We start from the raw sequence: 24,367 nt of genomic DNA, 5'->3' as shown, positions 1-24,367 counted from the left end.
AATCGCAGGATTGATTTATTTTACACAGTGATATTCAGATCTAGGTAGTTCATACGTGTTTCTTATTTGAATTCCAAAGCCCTACTTTCGGCTGCATCGTATATACTGTACAGAACGGCCGTTTTCAGTCAGAAAGCAGCAAATACTTTGAAGGCCTATACAGCAACTCATTCAGTTTTGCCATAAATGAAAGATATATTAAGAAATTGTAATGAAAATTATAAAAGAACACACTCCTCCTGGACTCCAGAGGGAGATAATAATATTAAGGCACTCCTACAAGAATCGCGCCTTGCTGGAACGGACACGTCACTGCTTGCACCTCAACCTAATCTGCTGTGGAAGCACACTACGCTCTGACAGTATTCGGAAAGACCAAGCCTTTATGTGCGCCTGCCGTAACCAATGGGCAAATGCCCCTTATCCTTCCTTCTAACCATCCCCGTTTGTTTTAGCCAATAGTAATGCGGCAAGCTCGGCCAGGAAGTGAATTCCGCCAATCATCTGTGCCAGGTTAGCTCGAAGGTGGGGCTGTGGTGGCGCCAGGTTAGGGTGAGAAAGTGTGGGGAGTTTGATGGGGAGAGCAGAGGGAGAGGAGCGGCTGCCAGGTAAGAGAAAGAAATTGCTGGGTGTTGAATGAACTTACAGTGGTGGAAGGGACGCGAGGCAAAGGCATTAGTGCCAGTAAGCTTTGCTTGACTATAGCAGGGAGAAAGGGCATTGAGACAACACAGGTAGCAGCCTAATGATAGTTATAACAGCAGAGTAGAACTTCCTTCATTTATGTTATATAGAGTATTTTTTTTCTCACAAGTAACATAACCTAATCACTTCTGTCCTGTTTGCCTATGTCTGTAACTTGCTTCTGCCTTTATTCCTGCCCGCTCTGTGCTGTAGCTGCTTAACTGCCAATGCATTTCTCTTCTCTAAGTGTAAGAGCCAAGGCCCAACGTGCTTTCCTCTGATTTTACCTTATATCATCATCTCTTGTTGTAGGGAAATCAGTATTGACGCGAATAGTGCAGAAACCAGCAGATGCCCTGCTGTTTGCTTCTGCTAAGGATATAAGTGCTGCAGACTGCTAGACTGGAATATTTCCTCCTATAGTTGCCATAGATAAAAAAAAACACACACACTGGCATGGTATAAGTGTACAGTGGCACTTGGTTACATAGAAAAAGTAACCAGCATCATTCTCATTTTTGAGAATAAAGCCCATTGGGATGTGTCCTGGGTCCAACCGCTGACAACATTTGGCATAAGTAACTGTGGAACTGAGTAAAACATTTGTGTGGAGACAGTCCCATTGGCATTCAGAAAAAAATTGTTTGTCAGTATTCATATTCAAGAGGCAGCAGGTACAGCTCACAGTAGTTCTATTGTAATGACAGCAAATATCCGCAATCTAGGTTGACCTATTTGGACACCTTCTGCAAGTAAATGGTCATTGCTCTGAAAGTACTTGAACCTATGGCACTACCATTTACATTTGTAAAAGTACACGTTCTTGGGAATGTTTACAAGAGTAAAGTGTATATTTGTCAGGCATACAAATGTGTTGTATGTAGGAGTAGGGATGCAAAAAATAAAATCAGAAATAACTGATACAACAGAGATGATGAATTTCTAGAATAAGGTCACAAAGGGAATATTGGAAAGAATCTCAAATTTGTTTCTTGGCACCACAGTGCTTTGTGCTGTTATTGTTGATGTTGGCAGCAATAAAAACATCAGAAAAATTGTTGCGCAAAATCATATTTTGGTTTGTAAAATAAACTTTGCCAACTGTGAACGTATTTAGGTTTAAAAAATGAATGCATTTTTATTTTTCTCCCTATCAAAAAAAGCACTTCAAAAGTGTTACAGTTTACTACTTTTCTAAGTTGCATTAGAGAAATACCAGCAACTAATGTATCAGTTGTCAGTCGATCTGTGACAGCTCAGGAAACATGTTTATAAGGAACTGGATTTGTTTCTAATAAACAATGCCTTACATAATGTATCAGAATTTTTTTTAAAGTTAGCAATCTGGTTTATTGAGCTGCTACTGGGAAACAAACTAACAAAAAAATAATCTTGATGTTTAACCAGTAGCTAAAAATTGCACTGGTGGCAAAATGTTTAGTGTGCAATTACCTTAAGATGTCCTATATGGCCTCCAAGGGATCCTATTATTTGAGTGGGAAACTCCAGGAAGTGCAGATTAGAGCTCTTTCCATGGAAAAAGCTTACACCTGCTTCCCATTCAATTGCATATGAGCCATGGGAAGCGATCTTTGGCGCTTTTCAGCCTGGTGTGTCAGGTAACATGACAAGATGGGCAGTGTTTGCAGAAAGAACATGGATGAAAGATAAAGGCAAAAAAAGTTTTCTTGTGCTCAGAGTTGAATTGAAGCCATGGGGTGTGTCAGTGTGCTTTAGGACAATTATGTTTTTAAATACCCCTATGCATAAAGTGCAACAAAGCAGCAATAACATAATGCTTGTAAAAATGCTAATAATATATGTGCTTCAGGAAATTTGATTTGATGTAAATATGCAATTATCCTGCAAAGGAAGTTTATTAGTTCTTTTTTTTCACAAAATGGTTTTATTATTTTGTCTTATAGTAACTCAGCTTGTTTTCTTTTCCGATTTAAGACAACTCAACCATGCTGTTTGTCAGTGCTGCATCGCTAATTTAAGAGTCAAATGAGACAATAAGATAAGGGGCAATCTGTTAGTGACTTACAGCAGGGGTATTGAAGCCAGAAAAAAAATGTTAGGTTGAACAAGTTACAGATTATTAACTGTACAAATACATAGTACTTATTTACCATTTATACAATTTGTTAAACATTTTTAACCCTTTACTTGCTGGCGGACCTTGCTGGAACCATGCTTTCTAGGCATTGTGATTTTTCCATTGTGCAGACGAACCCTGGAAAATGTACAGTCTGTTGCATTGTATTGTAGATTCTACAGTGTGCTATACCTAAAATATTTGCTAATGTTTAGTGGATTTCTATAATTGTGATGGTTCCACTTTAATGCCTTTCACACTTCTAAAATGGTGTAAACATTAAAGAAGAAGAAAAATAATTGAAATCCTGCACCACCACTCTAGAATTTGCATCACAGAAAAAACAAGAATGTGAGCGGTCAAATTAATATTGTATGATTAACCAAAACAGAGCATCAATATGATGCAAGTGTCCTGTTAAAGAAGCTGTAGTGTTCACTTAAATTGTACATAAAGTAATGCTGGCCTTGTAAATTTGTACTCAGTATTTAGCAAACTAGCTTTTAATTTCCTTTGTTCCAGAAGTGTTTTATACTGAGGTTTTTTCTCCTTAGAACTAGAATAGTCTTTCTGTATCTGTATATTATCTTATTCTGTGCCATTCCTTTTCACACGCTAAGGGCAATGACAAACACAGCTACTTGTAGCGGCTACAAACTAGAATATATTAATAATTGTCTTTGTGTGTTGTAGCAAAGACAGTTTTCAGTACTTCAGAGTATATTTTGGCATAGTTGGCTACAAGTAGCTCATGTGTCATAGCCCTAACCTCTTGAAGACACAATAACTGTCAAACCTCATGTACATATCTGTTTAGTACAGGTATAGAACCGGTTATCCAGAATTCTTGGGACCAAGGGTATTCTGGATAAGGGGTCTTTCCGTAATTTAGATCTCCATACCTTAAGTCTACTAAAAAAATCAAAAATCATTAATTAAACCCAATAAGATTGTTTTGCATCCAATAAGGATTCATTATATCTAAGTTGGGATCAATTACAAGGTACTGTTTTATTACTACAGAGAAAAAGGAAATCGGTTTTAAAATTCTGAATTATTTGATTAAAATGGAGTCTATGGGAGGCTTTCCGTAATTCGGAGCTTTCTGGATAATAGGTTTCCGGATAAGGGATCCCATACCTGTATATACATTGTGACCTTAACTGATTTAGAAAGCCTGCTCTACACTGCCTTGTCATGAATGAAAAAAAGATTTGCAGATTAGCCTCTGATACTTCACAGGTATGGGCCCAGCAGAATGCGTGGTTTTACCTGTACTGTTTTTTTGAGCAGTATCTGGTGGTTGCCTATTGAAGGCTCGGAAATTGATATAGCTCCTAGAGAGACAATTGCTTCTCACTGTAATATTCAGAGAAAAGCATCATAGCTGATAGTCACCCAAGTATAATGCCAAACAGAGCCTTCTGTAGGCTGCCAGTCCACATAGGGGCTATTAAGTAGCCAAGTATAGCTCTTATTGGCACCCCCAGGAACCCTTTTCATGCTTGTGTTGCTCCCCAAGACATTTTCCATTTAAATGTGGCTCACTGGTATAAAAGGTTGGGGATCCCTGATGTAGAGTAACACTATATGGCCAAAGTTTCCTAGACACCCGTATAACAATTTATTTGGAACCCATTTTTATTAATATGAAGTCTGCCCCCTCCCTGGGTTGTAGTTGGTGTTCCATCAGTGTTCCAAGTCATAAAAATTAACGAAAAAGTCTGCCACCCTGCACAGGCTTAAATAGGGATATCTTTATATGCAGTTATGAGCTCTAACCTCTGAACTAACACAGTACAACATTCTACTCCTGTTCCAAATCATCCCACAGGTGTTCTAGTGGGTTGGTCCTTGTGTGAAACAGGTAATGGAAACCTACCCTAAAATGTTGCGGCAAATAATAAGCAAGAAAAAGTGCACAGACATGTTGTTGGATCATTTTTTTTTATTAAATACATGATCAAATAAATATTTTTTTCCTTTGTTTTCTTCATCTACTTTTAGAACTCACTTGAAAATCTGAGGTTTTAGGTCACATTCATATAAAAATATAGAACATTTTAAAGGGTTCACAAACTTTCAAGCGTCGCTATACTTCACCAGTTCTAAATGGCTGGCACCAGTGTCCAAAGTACTCTGTAGACAATAAGCATGGATGAGTTGTTAGCAGTAGGAAAAAAGTTTTTTTGAGAAGCACGCTAATATATCTAAAACTAAATGAAAACTATTTATGAAAATTAAATGCTTCTTATTGACTACATTTCAGTGGATTTTTTTTTGTTATTTAGGGAAGGCCTCTTGCCTCCTCCACAGCAAACCCCAAATACTGCACTGGGCTGTATTATATGATATTATATATTTTGATCCCCCCTCCACTCTGACAAAAATTACTGCCTTTCTTTCTTGCAATATAATGACTGCATTTCCACTTAACGTTACTAAACACTGTCCCATATAAATCAGATTAGATGTTCTTTCTTTGACGTTGTACAAAGTTGTGTTTGCAAGACCAAGGTTGCTACATATACTAATAACATAACATAATAATGATGGATATTTCTCCATATAATATGTATTATAATTTTTGTAATTCCTGTTTTTGAATGTATTATTAACTGCATTATTTTTGTATTATTTACAGGTTTCTAGTGTTTTCTGTCCCTTCCCTTTATGTAAAATGACTAAATTAGGATTTTTGCGTCTGTCCTATGAGAAGCAGGACACTCTCCTCAAGCTCCTCATCCTGTCTATGGCAGCAATTCTCTGTGAGTATAACTTTAGACATCTCACTCTGCGTCTACTTTTAGCGTCTTCTCAACAACCTTAAAACATAGGTTTTTAAAACTATATAGAGTCATATACAGCAGCACAGTTTTAACATGAAGTACCTGATTGGTCCACATGTGCTGCTTTGTGGCTATATAGAAGGCCTGCTTTAAAGTTTAACTGTGTTTTTGGGCTGATTGGTGCTCTGTGGCTGTAGTGTGTGTGAAATACAGTCTCTACAACTCTGGTTTTATGTTTCCAGGGGATTAGGGGAAAAATGTGAAATAGAAGTATGTAAATTCAGGGTTTTATTGTAAAACTAAAATAAATGAAAATGCAGGAAATTTTTCATGAAAATTAATATTCATTTGTTTGTATTTTTTTGTTTATTTGTTTTACAGAAAATGGGCCAAAAAATGTAAAATTAGCGTTTGTACAATAACAGTCTGGTATAGTGCAGGCGCACAGATCCTAAGGCTATTGCCAGACATGGCTGATTCTTGGCCTGTGGATAAACACAAGCTGAGAATTCGTCCCTATGCTGGCTTTAGCCTCCCCTTGTGCCATTGCATTGACCCAGGTGCAGGCGCACAGAGTGGATTTTGGTTTCGAAATGCACACTCCCTTGTTTCGCCACAGAAATCCACCATTGTTCCTGTACCTGGGTCATACAATGGCTCCTGGCACAGGGAAAGGCTGATGCCAGAGGATGAATGGAGGCTGAGGATAACCCCCCCTCTGGCATTTGCCTAAAACTATACACTACAGTCCTCCACTGCTAATGTAATTGCAATTTTTGAGAGAGCAAAAACCCATGAGTTGATGGTTTACATTTTTTTCATAGCTTTAGTATTTTCTGCTTCTGCATAAACGCTACTTTAATACTTTCATTGCTCCTTATTTTACAGGTAGGCTATGTAAAGCAATTTTGTCTGTCAAGCATGTTTAGTGTGCCTGGAAATTGTTGTTTTTCTCATTGTGAAATGCCTTCTCCCTGCTCATTTCAGCCTTCTCTACCAGATTGTTCTCGGTTTTGAGATTTGAAAGTGTCATTCATGAGTTTGATCCGTAAGTAAATGCTATTCTTAACCCATGAAAATGGTTATATATTTGCCTGCTTTAGTTTTTGTTCAAACTGCCTATACCTACAAAAAGATATTCCACTCCTACCTAATTATGGATTACTTACTATTTTTCCCCATGTTTTAGCTATATAAATAAATGATGATGATTTAGTTTTTATGTAAAGTGTTTAAAAAAAACTTTAATAATTTGCCTTTCTTAATGTAGTTTCTCGTTTCATTTCTACAAGGTATTTCAATTATCGAACAACAAGGTTTCTTGCCGAGGAAGGATTTTATAATTTCCATAACTGGTTTGATGATCGAGCATGGTATCCATTGGGAAGAATTATAGGAGGAACAATCTATCCAGGCATGTTTAATAAATTCTCAGCATGTTTCTGTGCAAATTTTTTATGCAAACCCGTGTGGTGAGCTTCTTTTCACTAAACAATATTAAGGGGTGGCTAAAAATCAAAGGAACAAAGTTTATTTTATTGACCGTGGCTACTTAAAAGAGTAGTTCACATTTAGATACATTTTTAGTATGATGTAGAGTGATATTCTGAGAATTTGTCTTCATTAATTTTTTTGGTTTTTGAATTATTTAGCTTTTTGTTCAGCAGCTCTCCAGTTGCTAGAATCCAGTTTACTCTAGGTAGTGGTTTGAATGAGAGAATAAGGTGTATAGAGGAAAATAATAACAGTAAAATTGTAGTATCACAGAGCAATATATACGTATATATCTTTTTTTCTTTAGTTTCTGGGTCAGTTAACCCCATTTGAAAGCTGGAAAGCTGGTATTTAAAACTATAAATAATGCAGACCAATTGAAAATTTGCTAAAGCAGAACATTCTACAACATAAATAAAAGTGAACTATCCTTTTATCAATTGTCTTCAGATACAGCCCATGTAACAGTAAGTTTCTGCTCTTCTTTTATGATCCCTTTTCTTCTGGCAACTCTAAACCTCAGTGTTTTAGACACCCTGTAGAAATGCAGGCCTGCATAAAGGTTTTAAATGGCAGTAGAATATTTGTCTTGTTTTACTACTTGGTCTGCTATCTTACACACTTTATCTACACTATAATTGTGTTTTTTTTTAGATTGTCATCGAGCATTACATTTTGAAACTAAGCTCCATATAAACAACATTATTAAGACTTAAAGGGGTTGTCCATCTTTGAGCTAACTTTTTTTGATGTAGAGAGTAATATTCTGAGACAGTTTGCAATTGGTCTTTATTTTGTATTTGTAGTTTTTTTTAATTATTTCGGTTTTTGTTGGCAGTTCTCCAGCTTGGAGTTTCAGCAGCCATTTGTTTGCTAGGATGCAAATTACCTTAGCAACCAGGGTGTGGTTTGAATAAAATACTAATATATTCTAATATAAGACTATAATAGAAAAATAAGTAATATAAAGTAGCAATAACAATTAAACTGTAGTTTCACAGAGCAATAGATTTTGACTGTTAGTTTTCAGTGACCCCCATTTGAAAGCTGCAAAGAGTTAGAAGAAGAAGAAGGCAAATAATTTGAAAACTATTAAAAACAAATAATGAAGACTAATTGAAAAGTTGCTTAGAATTGGCCTCTCTATAACATAGTAAAAGTTAACTAAAAGTTAAAAATGAGCCAAAACATGTTCATTAAACTGTGCATTGCTGTTTCTGATTTTTACCTTTATCCTTTTGCCCCTTCAGGTCTGATGATAACCTCTGCAGCATTCTACCATATTCTACACTTTTTCCACATCACTATTGACATCCGAAATGTTTGTGTATTCCTTGCTCCACTCTTCTCGTCTTTCACCACCATAGTCACTTACCATCTGACAAAAGAGCTGAAAGTAAGACTTTTATTTCTAACTTTATTTGCTTAATGAGCAATTGTTTTCTTCATTAAATACTAAATCCTGAGTTTATTCATCTCAAAAATGCTAATCCTATCAAGGCAGTATCCTTTTTTTTCAAATACAGGTATCGGACCCCTTATCCGGAAACCCGTTATCCAGAAAGCTCCGAATTACGGAAACCCCGTCTTCTATAGACTCCATTTTAATCAAATAATTCAGAATTTTAAAACTGATTTCCTTTTTCTCTGTAGAAATAAAACAGTACCTTGTAACTGATCCCAACTAAGATATAAATAATCCTTATTGGATGCAAAACAATCCTATTGGGTTTAATTAATGTTTTATTGATTTTTTAGTAGACTTGAGGTATTGAGATCCAAATTACGGAAAGACCCCTTATCTGGAAAACCCTTGGTCCCGAGCATTCTGGATAATGGGTCCTATACCTGTACCTACTTAATGTCTGGAAATCTATTTTTTTGAGGCTGAGTTGCACATTTCATAGCAGTGGCTTAAATCTATAGATATATGCTCTTATGCTTTGCTTGTAAATGTCTTGTTCCTGTAATGTCTACTGTTTCTCAAGTCAATCTGTACTTTTGGTTTGAATGCTGTTACTAGTGCTGTGCTTTTGTATAAATTGTTTTAGAAATGGGTAACTTTGTCTTTTGTCTGTCATGTATCTCGGAGCCCAGCAGGCGAGGTGAAAATGCTAGAAATCCTCCCCCCTATTGCCTTCTATGTAAAGAAGCACACATATTTGTTTTATATAGCAGGTGTGGACATTTTGCTGAAAATTTTGTGCTTCATTATATAATATGATTATTGTGAATCCACTGATTTGTGGTGGAAAAATTACCGATTAGTCTTGTGTAAAGAAAATGGCCACAAGTTTAATTGTTTTTATTCTGCTGGGTTAATTTCACATTCTTATAGACAACAATATGACTTCATGTACATCTTCATGTTAAATACAACTGCTGTTTTTTTTTTTAACAGCTCACATTTAAATGATTGACTTAAACTTGAAATCGGGTGGGCTATTCTCAATCTGACTCCAGCTTGCCCAAAGTAATTGTAAGCAGGGTTAAAATACTCTGATTTCAATGTATATCTATGGATGCAAAAAGTCAGAATGTCTGAAATTACATATAAAGCACAAGTACATAAGGCCTTTAACTGACTGATACAATTTGTCTTCTTCTGCAGGATGCTGGTGCAGGCCTTTTGGCAGCAGCAATGATAGCAGTGGTGCCTGGCTATATATCACGTTCTGTGGCTGGATCCTATGATAATGAAGGTAAGTAAAGTTTGGTGTAGTTAAAAGTAATAATTAAAATCATATGTCTACCCAGGGAAGAGCTTCCATGTTTAGCAACACGTTTGTTATTTTATGATGTAAAAGATTTTAAATGTGGCAGGTGTACAGAATAGATGGCAAGTAATAGGGTTGTTGCTTTAAATTATTACCTACTATATTCCTGTTTAATACATGTCTAATAGAATAAGTAAGTGTTCAAGGAGTTTTTATGGTAGCATCAAACGTTCTTTCCTTAACAGCAGTGATTGAGGGCAAATGCATGTTCTCTTTAGAGAGTTTAGGCTAGTGTGGGGCTGCCACACCTGTAGGGGTCTGTCTAAAGGTGCCCATACATGCACAAATATAATCTTACGAAACAAGGTTTCATACAGTATTTAGTGTTTTTATGGTGGGTTGATGAGGCGACCTATGTCAGCAAAAACCTTGGGTAAGGTCTAAAACTTTGATTGGGAGCCTTTGAAGCCCAAACATCAGCTGTACGTTAATTCTGAATTGTCCACTAGAGGTAGAATTCTGTTGTTTAAAAAAATAACTACTCTGTGAAACATGCCATGGAATTCCTTTTTTTGATGTTTACTACCAGATAATTCTTAATTTTTGCGTGCTTTTACCATTGATACTGATGTCTACCCCTATTTGAAACTACTTTCAGGTATTGCCATTTTCTGTATGCTTCTAACTTACTACATGTGGATTAAGGCAGTAAAGACTGGTTCAATCTATTGGGCAGCCATGTGCGCTCTAGCATATTTCTATATGGTAAGTGCAACTGTATTCTTTAGTTGTTCAAATCTTGGAAAATCTTTCTTTATCTGCAAAGCAGGTAAAATATAACCGGGGGGCCCTAGGCATGGGCAAAAATGTATATAATATATATTTTTTTTGAAAGGTGTTTTTTATATATATATATATATATATATCTATATATATCTATATATATCTATATATATCTATATATATCTATATATATATATAATATATATATATATATATATATATATATATATATATATATATATATATATATCTTTGCTTCAACATCGGTAACATATGCTGAACATTTCATTTTTCCTATTCTTTTATGTAAATTCTATATTTTTGTAAGTTTTCTACTGTAAAGTAATAATGGAAAATTGATTTTGTTTGTTTTTCATAAACACCAGCCCCTCTCCCTAGTTAGTTGGGTACTTTGTTTAAATGTAGAGCTCTGTATAAACAATCCTCCTCCCAACCATAAGCTGCAGCATTTGTTAGACTTTGAGATTAGGACCAGTTGACAACTACAAAGGGTTTATCCACTGGCTGGTAATATAGTTTACTACTTACTATAGTGCAAATAGTGACTTAGCAGAACCAGAAATTGATTAACTACAAATCTGAGTCATACTTAGTACTTGTAGAAAGTATAGCTGCATATCCAAGGGTGCCTGAGTAGCACCCTCAACAAAACAAAGGAATCCTCTTAATGGCAGTAATTTATACTGAAGCAGTAAAGGCACACTTAATGTTTCAAGACTAGCCCTTTGAACCAGAAAGTAAAACAGATTATATTATACAAAAATTGTGGTTTCAGTTTCTTAAGGCAAGAAATACAAAGACCTTATATTTTATAGATATTTTTTTTTAATGTAAACAATAGGCAAAAATTTGTTCAGCACATATTCAGTCCTGTTCATTGAGCTCATGTTGAAAAGGTAGTATACTGCCCCTTTAACCTGTAAAATAAGCAGTACTGTCATGAGGTTTTATATGCTGCTACATATTTTGACCCCTTTCTGAGTCAAATGCTATCCATGTAAATAATACTTAACTCCTCACCAGAGGCAGCATAATCTTTTTAAACCATGCCAGATGACTATGTGACTATGTAAGCTATGTGCTCTGGCCTTAGTAGAATCTCAACCATAATGCATGACAGGACTGAAGACTTTTAAGAGACAGGAAGTAAACAAGCTCCTAAAACTGGCCAGCATAAATTCAGTTGTCTGCTTTTCCAGGCAACTATCATCTAACAAACCCTTGCTACTGCTTCAGTGGAAGTGAATTGGCACCCAGTATGCATCATGCAATAGCCCTAAGATCTATGGCACACATGGTGTTTCTCGGCAGCAGCACTCTCTTACTTGTCACTGCTTCCTATTCTAAATCTTTGCCTGTGGCAGATGCTTGCCTTGACGGGTAATCTGCTTGGTAATTTTTGCTATGCATGTGTACATATATTTACTTAAAAGTATATATTGATGCATTTAAAGGAGTGGATAGAAGTGTTACTTCCAGATGAAAGGTTTACCTTCCTGTAGGATACAAAAGAAATGATGTTTGTCAAAAAATGCTACTAATGTGCCAATTATTTATTAGTTTGTATCTACATTAAACCAAATGCTGTCGGAGGCTGTGTATTTGTAACTTCCATCTTGAATGGCTTTCCTTTTTGCATTTGTTAGTCAGTTATTTTTATTGTTATTAAATCTAGGTCTCCTCGTGGGGAGGATACGTGTTTCTGATCAACCTTATACCACTTCATGTCCTGGTTTTGATGCTTACCGGAAGATTCTCTCATCGAATTTATGTGGCTTACTGCACAGTTTATTGTTTGGGCACCATCCTCTCCATGCAGATCTCCTTTGTTGGATTTCAGGTAACCATTCTCTGCTAGAGAACAAGAACCCAGTTGCATAAATATAGGTATTATTATTAATTATTAATATTATAAACTAAAATGAGCTTTTGCTTTAGATAGCTACATACTCTTTGTACTAATTTGTAAAACTTGGACCATCCTAAATATCATTGCCTGTTAAAGTAAGTCACAGGGGAGAATAAAATGCAGTAACTACTGTGTACAGGGTAGAAATAGAGAGAGTGTGGGTATAATTTGTACTTTTTTACAGTTGAGTCAGAAGCTGGTAGTGTAAACCAATTTGGTATACTTATGTTTAGGCTGGTGTCATTAAAATGGAGGCAGAATGAGCATGTAATTGTACCATCACAATATACCTACTATGAATTTTGCCGGTATTTTTGCTCTTTTCCCATACCATTTCTAATCTAATTGTTAGGCTAGTTTGTTAAAATTAATAATTAAACAAATATTCCAGCACTGACATAAAGGTAAGATGTAGATTTTTAGTGTACAATTGTACAGCAGTTAAAGGAACAGTAACACCAAAAAATTAAAGTGTTTTAAAGTAATTAAAATATAATGTACAGTTGCCCTGCGCTGGTAAAACTGGCAAGTTTGCAACAGAAACGCTACTATAGTTTATATAAATGAGCTGCTATGTCAACACGGGGGCAGCCATTGAAGCTGGGAAAAAGGAGAAAAGGCTCGGGCACATAGCAGATAACAGATAAGCTTTGTAGAATATAATGGGGTTTTATCTGTTATCTGCTAAGTAACCTGTGCCTTTTCTCCTGTAAATGGCTGCCCCCGTGGCTACACAGAAGCTTTATTATATAAACTATAGTAGTCTTTCTAAGGAAAACACACCAGTTGTACCAGTACAGGGCAGCATTACATTATATAGTAATTACTTTTATACACTTTCATTTTTTGGTGTTACTGTCCCTTTAAGCACATTGTAATTACTTTAAATGAAATTATTTTTTTTAATATAGCAGAGCTTATAGCCCAAGCTACAAGGCATAGGATGAATTTTACCCTGTACCCACGTGGTGTCTTCTAAATCAACTGAGCCATTGTTTTTCCTTTACAAATGCATTCACACGGTACAATATTTAGTAATACCTTAGAAACCATTTATAGAAGTATTAATTCATATTATTATTAATTCTTTGCTCTGATCAGTACCTGTATATTTCTTCACAGCCTGTCTTGTCATCTGAGCACATGGCCGCCTTAGGAGTTTTTGGCCTGTGTCAGATCCATGCTTTTGTAGACTACCTGCGGAGCAAGCTCAATCCTCAGCAATTTGAAATTCTTTTTAGGAGTGTGATTTCACTGGTTGGATTTGTTCTTCTCACTGTCGGAGCTGTCCTCATGCTGACCGGTATGCTTAAAGAAATTAAATATGACTCTACAATGAAAGGCCCTCTTGTATGTTTTAATTCCTTTATTTACTATGGGTTGTGGGGGGGGGGGGGGGGGGGGTCTCTTTTGAGACACGTTTCATCACACGGAAAGAAGGTAGGTGGAACGGGGTCGGATGGGTTTGCTTATCTGTGCCAGGCCCTGTTGAAGATTTTTTTTTTTTTTTTTGCACGGGGGGCTTGGCGCAGAGTTCTTACACCACTGTACTTATTTCTGAAATATTAATTTAAATTTAAAATTAATTGTTGAATTGTGCTTTCTCTACAAGGCAAAATATCCCCATGGACTGGTCGTTTCTATTCCCTTTTGGATCCTTCTTATGCAAAGAACAATATTCCAATCATTGCTTCTGTATCTGAGCATCAGCCCACGACATGGTCTTCTTATTATTTTGATTTGCAGTTACTTGTCTTCATGTTTCCAGGTTTGTTATAGCATTGTCACTCCTATTTTTGCTTTTTCAGATACCAGTTTATATTTATTATAAGCATAGTTTCAGCTCAAAGATCCCCCCAGACACCAGTTGTCCAGTTGAAAAATCTGGTTTAGTGAGGGCTGTGGCAGCTCATTGGTGGTGTCTTTTCCTGATTGGTCTGCCTAATCCCACATAATGATCCAATCTTTGGCCTGAGTGCTAAATGATCGGATGAGCCCTATTTGGCACAGCATAGTAGCACATCTTTACATGTACTCCAAGCTTAAATTATGTTTTATTTTTCTCAAGTCAGCTAACACAGGGTGAATTATTTTGCTTAAATTAATCTTGTACAGTATATTTAAGATCCATATCAATCACAATCCTTGCAAGTCTGTCATATTAGTTTTAATATTTAGAACTACATTTATTATGAGTGTAAAAATATTTATTGTGAGTGTGATAGTTTAAACCAAACTTTTTTTTTTTCTTGTTATACAGTTGGTCTGTATTATTGCTTCAGTAATCTATCTGATGCCAGAATTTTCATTATCATGTACGGTGTGACCAGTATGTACTTTTCTGCAGTCATGGTAAGATCTTTATTCAGTTAAGCAGTAATAAGAGCAGTAGGAAGCATTACAAGCAGTTTGTTAACCCCTCTATGTGTAGTTTGTTGTTCTGTACAAGTTTTTCTGCATGGTAAAGAAGATACTTTTAATTTAAGGAGAATGTGTAATAAGACTGTCAACTAAATGACTTGGTATACAATGTGTACCATTAAAGCTGTAAGCGGGGTAGGGAATACTTGTCCTTATCATAGACATCTTGGTTATTCTTAATCTGTGGAATTGGTTATGTCTTTGTTTAAAAAAATAAATAAAAAAAAATGAGCTTATGTTGAAAAGTATATTTAAGGTATATTTTTCCTACTATGGATAAAATAGAGGGTTATTCTTTTCATCCTCCTTATCAGGTGCGTCTGATGCTGGTTCTTGCCCCTGTTATGTGTATTCTTTCTGGCATTGGGGTTTCTCAGGTATTATCCACTTACATGAAGAATCTTGACATTAGCCGTCCTGATAAAAAAACAAAAAAGCAACAGGATTCTACATATCCCATCAAAAACGAAGTAAGTAATAAAGCAGGCTACGAGAAATAGTAATCTAGTGTTATAATGGAGTGTTGTCCGTAATTAAGTGTGTAGGGTTCTTAATAATTCATTCATTCCACAAACTTGAAAAACAATTATCTAAGTGGCTGGCCAGCCTACTAATCACAATTCAATAAAACCACAAATATATAATAAATATAAGCAACAATTAATAATTTACAGTATAAGTAAAACATTGATTGTAGATGGATTATTTTATAGGACAGGGTGCTTTGTCACTCCCAGGAAGTCTCCTCTCTTGCAGATGACAAAGCAAATGAAAATACCAGCCCCTACAGATTCATTGGAATTGATGCATGTTAAACACTTTACATGTGGCAATCCCAGCTAACGGAGTGAAAATGCCTTCTTTTACACTTTTGTGTGTTCATATGGGATTGACGTGTGTTAAATGCTTTACATGGAGCAGTTCCAGTGAATGCGAAGGGGCAGGTATATTTTAGGTGCTTTGTAGCCAGTGGGTGACAACATTTCCTGTGGGTCATGGCCCTTAGTTCATCATGTTTTTCAGCTGCACTGCAGGTTACAGTCTAACCCCATATGTCGCAAAAGGCACAGGGGCTTATTTTAAACAATGAGCTAATTTGCATTTGGCAGTAACCCATAGCAACTAATTAATAATTAGCTTTGTTGAGTCAGGTGCAAGTTGAGCAATGAAAATGAATATTTTGGGTTACTGACCAGATGAAAATTTGCTCAATGGTAACAAATGACCCCCCACAGAGTTTGCTGTGGTTCAGTAACCAATACCAACCAAAGAGAGGCTTATTCTTAAACAGTTGCCCATAAATACATGCTGATTGATTGCTATAGGTGACTATACTTGTAGTGAAGTTTGCACCTTAAATAACCTCCATAAGTTCACCATCACATACACACAAAACTTTAGGGTGGAACTCTGCAATTGGAAGGTATGACTGTGTCTGCTTTCTAATAGTTTAGGCCTGTTACAGGAAGAAAACAATCAAAAGTTACATTATAAAGGATACCTTGACAGATTAGTTGATTCTTGACACGGGAACACATTTGATACTACAGAATGCTATTGTAAAGGAGTTCAGTACTTTGCATAATTAGGTTGATCTTGAGTTACACCAAGAAGCAAATGGTTTAATCCTCAACAAAACATAACATTATACTAATGATCTGCTCTTTTTTCTTCTTGAATAGGTTGCCAGTGGCATGATCCTGGTCATGGCTTTCTTTTTGGTCACTTATACATTCCACTCTACATGGGTGACAAGTGAAGCTTACTCCTCTCCCTCTATTGTTCTGTCAGCCCGTGGTGGAGATGGTAGCAGGATCATCTTTGATGATTTCAGGGAGGCTTATTATTGGCTCAGACACAACACCCCTGAGGTGAGCTCTTTATTGTGTTGTACTGTTTGTTTGATGTAGTTTGCTTTACCCATCACAGTATGAAATGAGGTGGTGTCATTAACTTGCATTAACACTTTATTTTTTTAGGATGCAAAAGTAATGTCGTGGTGGGATTATGGTTACCAGATTACAGCAATGGCCAATCGAACAATCCTCGTTGATAATAATACCTGGAATAACACACACATTTCCAGAGTAGGCCAGGTAAGACCTCAGGGTTCATTTATAGCAGTGATCCCCAACCAATGGCTCGTGAGCAACATGTTGTTCACCAACCCCTTGGATGTTGCTCTCCGTGCCCCCAAACCAGGTAATTGTGTTGGCAAGTTTTGGTTGAATAAAAACAAGATTTACTACTAAGTAAAGCCTCCAGTAAGCTGATCGTGTGCATAGAGGCTACATAATAGCAGCTCCATCAACTTTTATGATGCTTGTGTTGCTCTGCAAGTCTTTTTACAATTGACTGTGGCTCATGAGTAACAAAGCAGCTTTTGTCTCTACACAGGCATGCTGGTAATCCACTTTGTTCTAGGATATCAGTATTTGGGTATGGATGCAAATGACTGCCACCACCAATAGTTTAGGAAGCATTACATCTTTTATAATCTTATAATGCTTATGTGTCAGAGGTAGAATCATACATGAAAACAATACCCTGTGCACATTGGTTGTATCACATGGCAGTTTAATTTAAGACTGTAGAAAAGTACTCATTTTGTTTTTGCAGCACCTCATTTATCTGCAGATTCATAAAATGTAGACATAGATATGCATCTTCCTAATAACTCTGTAACTCAATATTAGCTAATATTTATTACATTTCATATACTCCAAAATACCTGTACTTTAGCCACATAGTAATTCAAGGGGAATTATTGCAAAAACAAACATTTATTATAAGCTTCATCTCATGGAAATAAGAAACTTTCTCAATATGATCAATTAAAAAGTCTATACCGTGTCAGAAATTGTTACTCTTCACTAGTCTGCTTTCATCAGTCTGTCTCTCTACGTGCAGCTTTGTCTGAGCCATTCATTTTGCAAGGTGCCTTACATACATCATGAAGGCAAAGAGAGCACACAGTATTTGAGCTACATGTCCTTGAAAAAATTAATCTGGTATAAATCTGCAGGTAGAGAGAGAGATTACTGAAAGTGAGTGTGAAGTGTAATTTTCAGATTATTTCAGAATTGGTACAGAATTGCTAATTATGTTTAGAAACTTAAAAGGTTCTGTCCATGAGATGCATTTTGGCTTTTATGACGGCCTTTAACTGACTTTTTTTTATATTGCACATGGTAGTCTGAAAAACTGTGGTTCATTCTCTCATTTCAAAGGCAATGGCATCCACTGAAGAAAAAGCCTATGAGATTATGAGAGAGCTGGATGTTAGTTATGTCCTTGTTATTTTTGGGGGCCTCACAGGATATTCATCAGATGGTAAGAAGTGAAATATTTGTTTGACTATAATATATGTGGTGCATGTTGTGCCAACTGCATGGCTTTTGCCATCTTTTTTTATATAGCTTTTATTTTGATATTTGTACAAAACAAGAAATTATACCAATCACATTTCAAGAGGAAGAGGACTATTAGTATCTGGGTTTAAGACCCATTTAATTGCTTTAATTAAAATGAAAGCAGTATGTCTTTTACTTTAAATTTCCTTCACAGCTGGCCCTGACCCATGACACAATGTAGCAGAAGCCCACTAACTAACAAACATGGAGAACTAACTTTTGCTACATTGTTTCTAGAGTTATAACCAGAAAATATAAAGGGATGAATACTGCTAATTGCTTTAAGCCCATTGCAAATTTATTAATGTATTTTGGAAAGTTGTTAGAATTATATTACATTTCATAATGCAAAAAAGAAAAAGCAGACATCCTAGCACTTACAAATGAAACATTTCTTGGCAACAAATATCCTATTCTGTGAGAGATTTTCAAACTCCTGTTTATCCTTCTAAGAACTGTATTCTGTGTAACATTGTATTCTACAGTGCACATGCTATTGCAGTGCTTTTAAATTGCCACAAGCATTTAAGAAAGGTGTGATTACACAAAAATGCCCTCAATTGGATGTCCTACAGTTGCAAACTTTTACTGATGTGCTTGCAGCTATTTAAATGCACTAATAAATGTATTTTCTTTTTTTAATGTTTTTAAAATAAATGGTCTGATTCCCTCAGCCTCACATCTGACAGCCCCAAGTTAGAAGCTTCACTCTTTGTCTGCATTGTGAGCCAAACACCCCCCCTCAAAAAATTTAATTGGTGAACAGCCTCTTTGAATTCATTAAACACCTGCCACTCTGTTCAAATGTTAAAGGAAAAGTAACACTAAAAATGTTTAAGTAAAAAATCTATTCTACCCTGCACCAATAATTGCCCTATCCTGCAAACCACTTAGTATTTTGAATGCTTTATTTATTCAAATAAATAAAACTTGGCTTCCGGTCATTCGATATAAAGCGATTCGGCGAAGTAAGGATCAGGATCCACTAGGCGACGATCGATTGATCGAGCCTAGCCTGACTCCTTCCTATACAGGAGGAATGCTAGGCTCGATCAATCGATCATCGCATAGTGGATGCTGCTCCTTCCTTCGCCTTATCGCCTTATTTCAAATGACCGCAAGCCAAGTTTTAGGAGGTATTTTTTAATAAAGCATTCAAAATACTAAATGGTTTGCAGCATAGGGCAATTATTGGAGCAGGGTATAATAGATTTTTTTACTTAAAAAAAGTGTTACTTTTCCTTTAATAGTAAGGCATCTCCTTAATCACTTAGGATTCCTTCTCCTCCTCTAACTCACTTGACTCCCTCCGTTGGGAATTAGCTTTGGCTGTTGGCTACTGAGCATGCTCATTTCCAAGCTAAGGCGGTGAATCGTCTCAGCTCGGGTTACTAAACATGCCCTTTCCAGTCTAGCCACCAGTGAAGAAATGGCATTGCTGGTTGCCATAGAAACTCCGCTCTAGCTGTCTGCTGCTATTTTTTCTCCCTCCTAACCTCCTGTCCTGAGCTCATCTAACAATGACAGTACTAAATCCAAGCGGGCGAAAGTAAGCTCTGCCAGTGTAAGCCTGCATTCTTGATTGCATTAACTTTACACTAAATGAAGGTCTTTGCAAATGTGCTGTTCGCAGATGTGAAACGTCACTGATGATGTGTCTGGGTGAAAATGGGCTCCAGCTGAAGGCTCCTATTTGTTTTAGAAAAATGTAACTGTGCAGGAGAACAGAGGGGATATATGCAGATCAAATAATGCCAGTTGAGTGGGGGGGGGGGGTGTAATCAACTTATTGTATTGTTATATATTGTAGGATAGTTTAGGGTTTACATGTACTTTAAGCTAGTGGAATTTATAGAAAATATCACTTTTATTATTAAAACCATTATATTTTTTGCATCTCCATTTATTGCATTTGTAATCTGGGCCTTCAAGTGTAAACCAACACTGTACTTACTATAAAAATTAGATCTTTAATATAACAGTTGCAGATTTATTTTTGCCTTCTTTCTTTTGCTTTTTTGTTTTAGATATCAACAAATTTTTGTGGATGGTAAGAATTGGAGGAAGCACTGACACTGGTAAACACATCAAAGAGCACGATTACTACACTCCTACTGGAGAGTTTCGTGTAGATAGAGAAGGATCTCCCGTTCTGCTCAACTGCCTTATGTACAAGATGTGCTATTATCGCTTTGGTCAAGTCTACACCGAAGCCAGTAAGTGGTTACCATTTGCAAGCTCATTGCTGTAATAACAATAATGCCACCCGTGATAACATAAAATGTTGTTTTGTAGGCAAAACTTCTACCCTGTTTATAAGTAGAGAATGTACAGAATTGACTATAGGTACATTTGAATTTAATGCAAACATCCTGAATGATTGTTTTATTCATTTATTTTTCATAATTTCAGAACGCCCTCCAGGTTATGACAGAGTGAGAAACGCAGAAATCGGCAATAAAGATTTCGAGCTTGATGTTCTAGAGGAAGCTTACACCACAGAGCACTGGCTTGTCAGAATATATAAAGTATGTGTTTCCTAAAACTGCACTCCCTTTATGGCATACCATCATTACTAGTTTTTTGTTAAATTCCCATGTAAGGAAAAGCAGACTAAAGATTTTGTCTGTGTCAGTATCGGATCCAATTTACCTGCATCAAGGGGCAGATCATTGTACTGTACATAGAAATTCACCCCTGTATTTGAACAAATGTGTACATAAACTTATATGGTGCTTTTAATAGATGTGTGTTTAGAAAAAAGTAACATTACATTTATTTTATTAAATTCAGTCCCTCTAAATGACCCCAGTGCACATATATACACATACAGGCCTGTCTATACACTCACATATCTAAACTATATATAGCAATACCTATACTAACTAAGTGTAGCTCTTAAAGGGAAACTATGGTGAAATTAAAATTTAATATAAGCTGCACCATACTGAAATCTAAAAATTTCTAAATGTATTCAGTTGAAAATTCTGAAATAACCAAAGTACTCTTCATTATCCCCCTCTCGGAATCTGTCTCTTCATTCTCCCCTCATGCAGGAGGTGGAGTCAGATCTTCATTAACAGTTGGGTCTAATACAGCCTTTGGGGGGTGGTTTTGAGAAGATACATTAGCACTCACAGTTTCATAATAACCTACTGACAGAAATCCTGTCATTCTCCATGCAGGATTAGTGCTGAAGCCAGGTATTTTGCTTGTGCTCGAATGACAAGCCCTAATACATCTGCTAGGCAACCCCAACCCCCCTCCCCAAAAGATACGAGATCTAACTTTCAATCAAAAAGGTGATTCCAACTCCTGCATGAAGAGAAAATGAAGAGTAACAGATGCTGAGAGGGGGGCATAGTTAAGAGTAATGATTACTTTAGAAGCGGTGCATCATTTTTAATTGATTTATATTTAGAAAGTTTCTTATTTCAGTATAATGAAGCTTATACTACATTTTCATTTTTGCAGTAGTTCCCCTTAAGATTACATTTGTTCAAGAGTTTACTCAAGCCACTATTAAAGGACTTTTAAACCCCCCACACAAGTTTAATCAATGAACAGCCTATTTGATATCTTTAGATGTTAAAAGGTTAATAGCAAGGTTGCAGCTTCCCCTTAATCACTTAAGATTCCTTCTCCTCCTCTAACCCACTCTGCTCCCTCCCTTAGGATTTGACTTTGGCTCTTGGCTAACTGGGCATGCACAGGTTTTATCAACACATACCAAACACACCCTCCAGTCTAGCAGCCAATGAAAAGATAGCATTGCTGGTTTCTGTAAAACCGCTAGCTGTGCTCAGCTTAATCATTACAGTGCTCAGTCCAAGCAGGACTTTTTATCAAAGCAAGTTCTGACTGTGTAAGCCTGCATTCTTCATTGCATCAGCACACATGTACTTTTTGCAGATGTAAATGTCACTGAAGATTTGTGAGAGGGAAAATGGCCTCCAGGTGAAAGCTGCTATTTGTTTTAGGAAAATTTGATGTGCTGGCGAAGGGGGAGTAGATATGCAGCACAAATGGCGTGGTTTGGGTGGGGGAGATATGCCAAAACATATATATTGAATATGTAGGGTTTATATAAAGGCATTAATAAAATCTGTGATATTCCACTGACCTATATTTTTAAACACACTCTAATTCCATTCTACTTTACGTTCTTTTTTTTTTTTTTCTGTTTGCAATAGGTAAAAGATCTGGATAATCGAGGGTTATCAAGAACATAATTTTTTTTGCCTTCAGCTTTAATACAAACAGCACTGAAAGAGCCTTCACCTGTGAACCAGAAGATTTTTTTTATACTGTTTCTATTGACGGAAAGAAAGAACTTATTTGGCTGTGGAAGTCACACTGGTTGCTGTCGATGTTGGGTGGAATGCTTTTTATGAATATGAATGCTACCAAAATGATTTTTTTGTTGTTCTGACTTTACCGTGGTCAATTAAAGATGGGGAAACAAACTCTGCTATGGTTATTGAATTTCTTGCAACTGTTGGTACAACACAAAATTTATTATCAATTGGACATTTTAGTTCTCAGTGGTTTATTATGAATTTGAAGGTGTTCTGATTCCTTTCTTAAAACCTTTAGACTGGTTTGTCATTTTGGTGATTGATAATTAACTGTAACATCAGTCCATTGTAGTATAAATTAGCTTGTTTTATAAGGAAACACTTTTTTAAAGTTTATCACAATATATAATTTTGCAAAATACAGACATTTTGACACTAAGAAAGTGGAGAATATTTAGCATTTTTGTAAAATCAACAAATAAGCCTATTAATGTATAGGACTTTGGAGTACTAGCTTTGATAATTTTGTAATGAATTGTACATCCACCCTTTGATAACTATGTACTATAATATAGTATCACTATACATTTGGCTTTTGGCCAGATTCCAGCACCAATAAATCAGATTGGATCAGGGCCGGATTTGGCCTCCACACAGTGTTCCTTAGGATTTTCAAAAATTCAGATCGATATCTGGAGAATTTTGGCCAGATATCAGTCTGGTAGAGCCATCGGTGAACTGAAAGCAGTTTCTGCCTGACTACAGAAACAATGCACCAAAAATCAGATTTTGTCCAGCTAAGCCTCCTTCAGTGCATCCTTCTGTTCTCCTCATTCTCAGGTCAGTTAATCACATTTGAGATTGAGAACTTACTCCTAGTACAATGTTTCAGTGGTAAAAGTATTCAGAGAAACAAATGAGGAAATATTGAGAGGTCTCAAAATGGTAATTTTTCAATGGCACATGCAACATAAAAAGCATGTTTTTATGGGAATTTTTTTTAATGAAGCAGGTTTCGACATATGAGATGTTTTATGCAATATATTTTAGAGAGCCCTATATTATTGTTCGGAGGTATATTTTTAATAATCCTGTTTGCCCTTTATAATTATTCTTCTTTGTTTTTCACTCCCTTATTTACAAACCTAGTGTAATTGTTAATGCTAAAACCATGTTTTGTAACATGCAAATGTTGCTCAGGGAATGGCTACAGATACCCAGAATCATGCTGATAGAATAGTACTTCTGTAGGGTCTAGCTGGATACTTGTTACAGACTGACTTGGCAAAGATACAAAGAATGATATTTGGCTACTTTGGACTAACTTTGTTATGGCAGAATGGGAAATGCATAGGATATTTATATAGGCACATAAACAATCCAAACTACTCATGATAAACACATGTAGTAGAGATTTACAGCAGGTAGGTGTGGTATAGCAAGGTATATTGCCTAATATTGATAAAACATTATGAAGTACAAACTGTAAAGTATAGTAATCAAATGGTTAAAAATTACTGATTGTATAAGCTGAGGGGGGGGGGGAATATTGCAAGTATTTATTATTTGTTTGCTCTCAAGGTATTCATTATACTTATGCATTTTTTTAACCTAATCTTTTATAGTTTTTAGAAACAAGTAAAAACAATGGATTATTTTAGTCCTGTCAATAAATAGCAAAATGTCAAGTGCATAAAATATGGTATTAGTGGTTGGAGAAATTAGACTAAAAGTAGTATA

The 24,367-nt window shown here is 36.1% G+C and overlaps 1 protein-coding gene across 2 annotated transcripts; it reads left to right on the top strand.

Annotated features, from left to right (window-relative positions):
* Positions 1-388: 388 nt before the first annotated feature.
* stt3a (STT3A, subunit of the oligosaccharyltransferase complex (catalytic)) lies at positions 389-22,795 on the top strand. 2 transcript variants are annotated; one of them, XM_012966320.3, is made up of 18 exons: positions 389-513; positions 5,427-5,550; positions 6,559-6,619; positions 6,864-6,985; positions 8,316-8,461; positions 9,677-9,767; positions 10,441-10,547; positions 12,262-12,426; positions 13,618-13,798; positions 14,108-14,263; positions 14,756-14,847; positions 15,231-15,386; positions 16,599-16,787; positions 16,896-17,012; positions 18,147-18,249; positions 20,357-20,545; positions 20,742-20,857; positions 22,523-22,795. In XM_012966320.3, exons 2-18 carry the CDS (start codon positions 5,463-5,465, stop codon positions 22,559-22,561), a joined length of 2,118 nt encoding a protein of 705 aa, XP_012821774.1. In that variant the 5' UTR covers positions 389-513; positions 5,427-5,462; the 3' UTR covers positions 22,562-22,795. The 2 variants fall into 2 exon arrangements, with proteins under 2 accessions (XP_012821774.1, NP_001001202.1); NM_001001202.1 differs by lacking the exon at positions 389-513 and adding an exon at positions 577-608.
* The last annotated feature ends 1,572 nt before the right edge of the window (positions 22,796-24,367 follow it).

Source organism: Xenopus tropicalis, chromosome 7 (genome assembly GCF_000004195.4).
Source record: "Xenopus tropicalis strain Nigerian chromosome 7, UCB_Xtro_10.0, whole genome shotgun sequence".
In the NCBI taxonomy this organism is placed as follows: domain Eukaryota; kingdom Metazoa; phylum Chordata; class Amphibia; order Anura; family Pipidae; genus Xenopus; species Xenopus tropicalis.
This window is presented reverse-complemented; position numbering and strand designations above follow the sequence as displayed.

Coding starts and splice junctions, on each gene's coding strand:
- stt3a (XM_012966320.3), top strand. CDS start 5,463: ATGACTAAATTAGGATTTTTGCGTCTGTCCTATGAGAAGCAGGACACT. Junction 10,548..12,261: donor CTCTAGCATATTTCTATATG/GTAAGTGCAACT, acceptor TATTAAATCTAG/GTCTCCTCGTGGGGAGGATA. Junction 14,848..15,230: donor TGTACTTTTCTGCAGTCATG/GTAAGATCTTTA, acceptor CCTCCTTATCAG/GTGCGTCTGATGCTGGTTCT.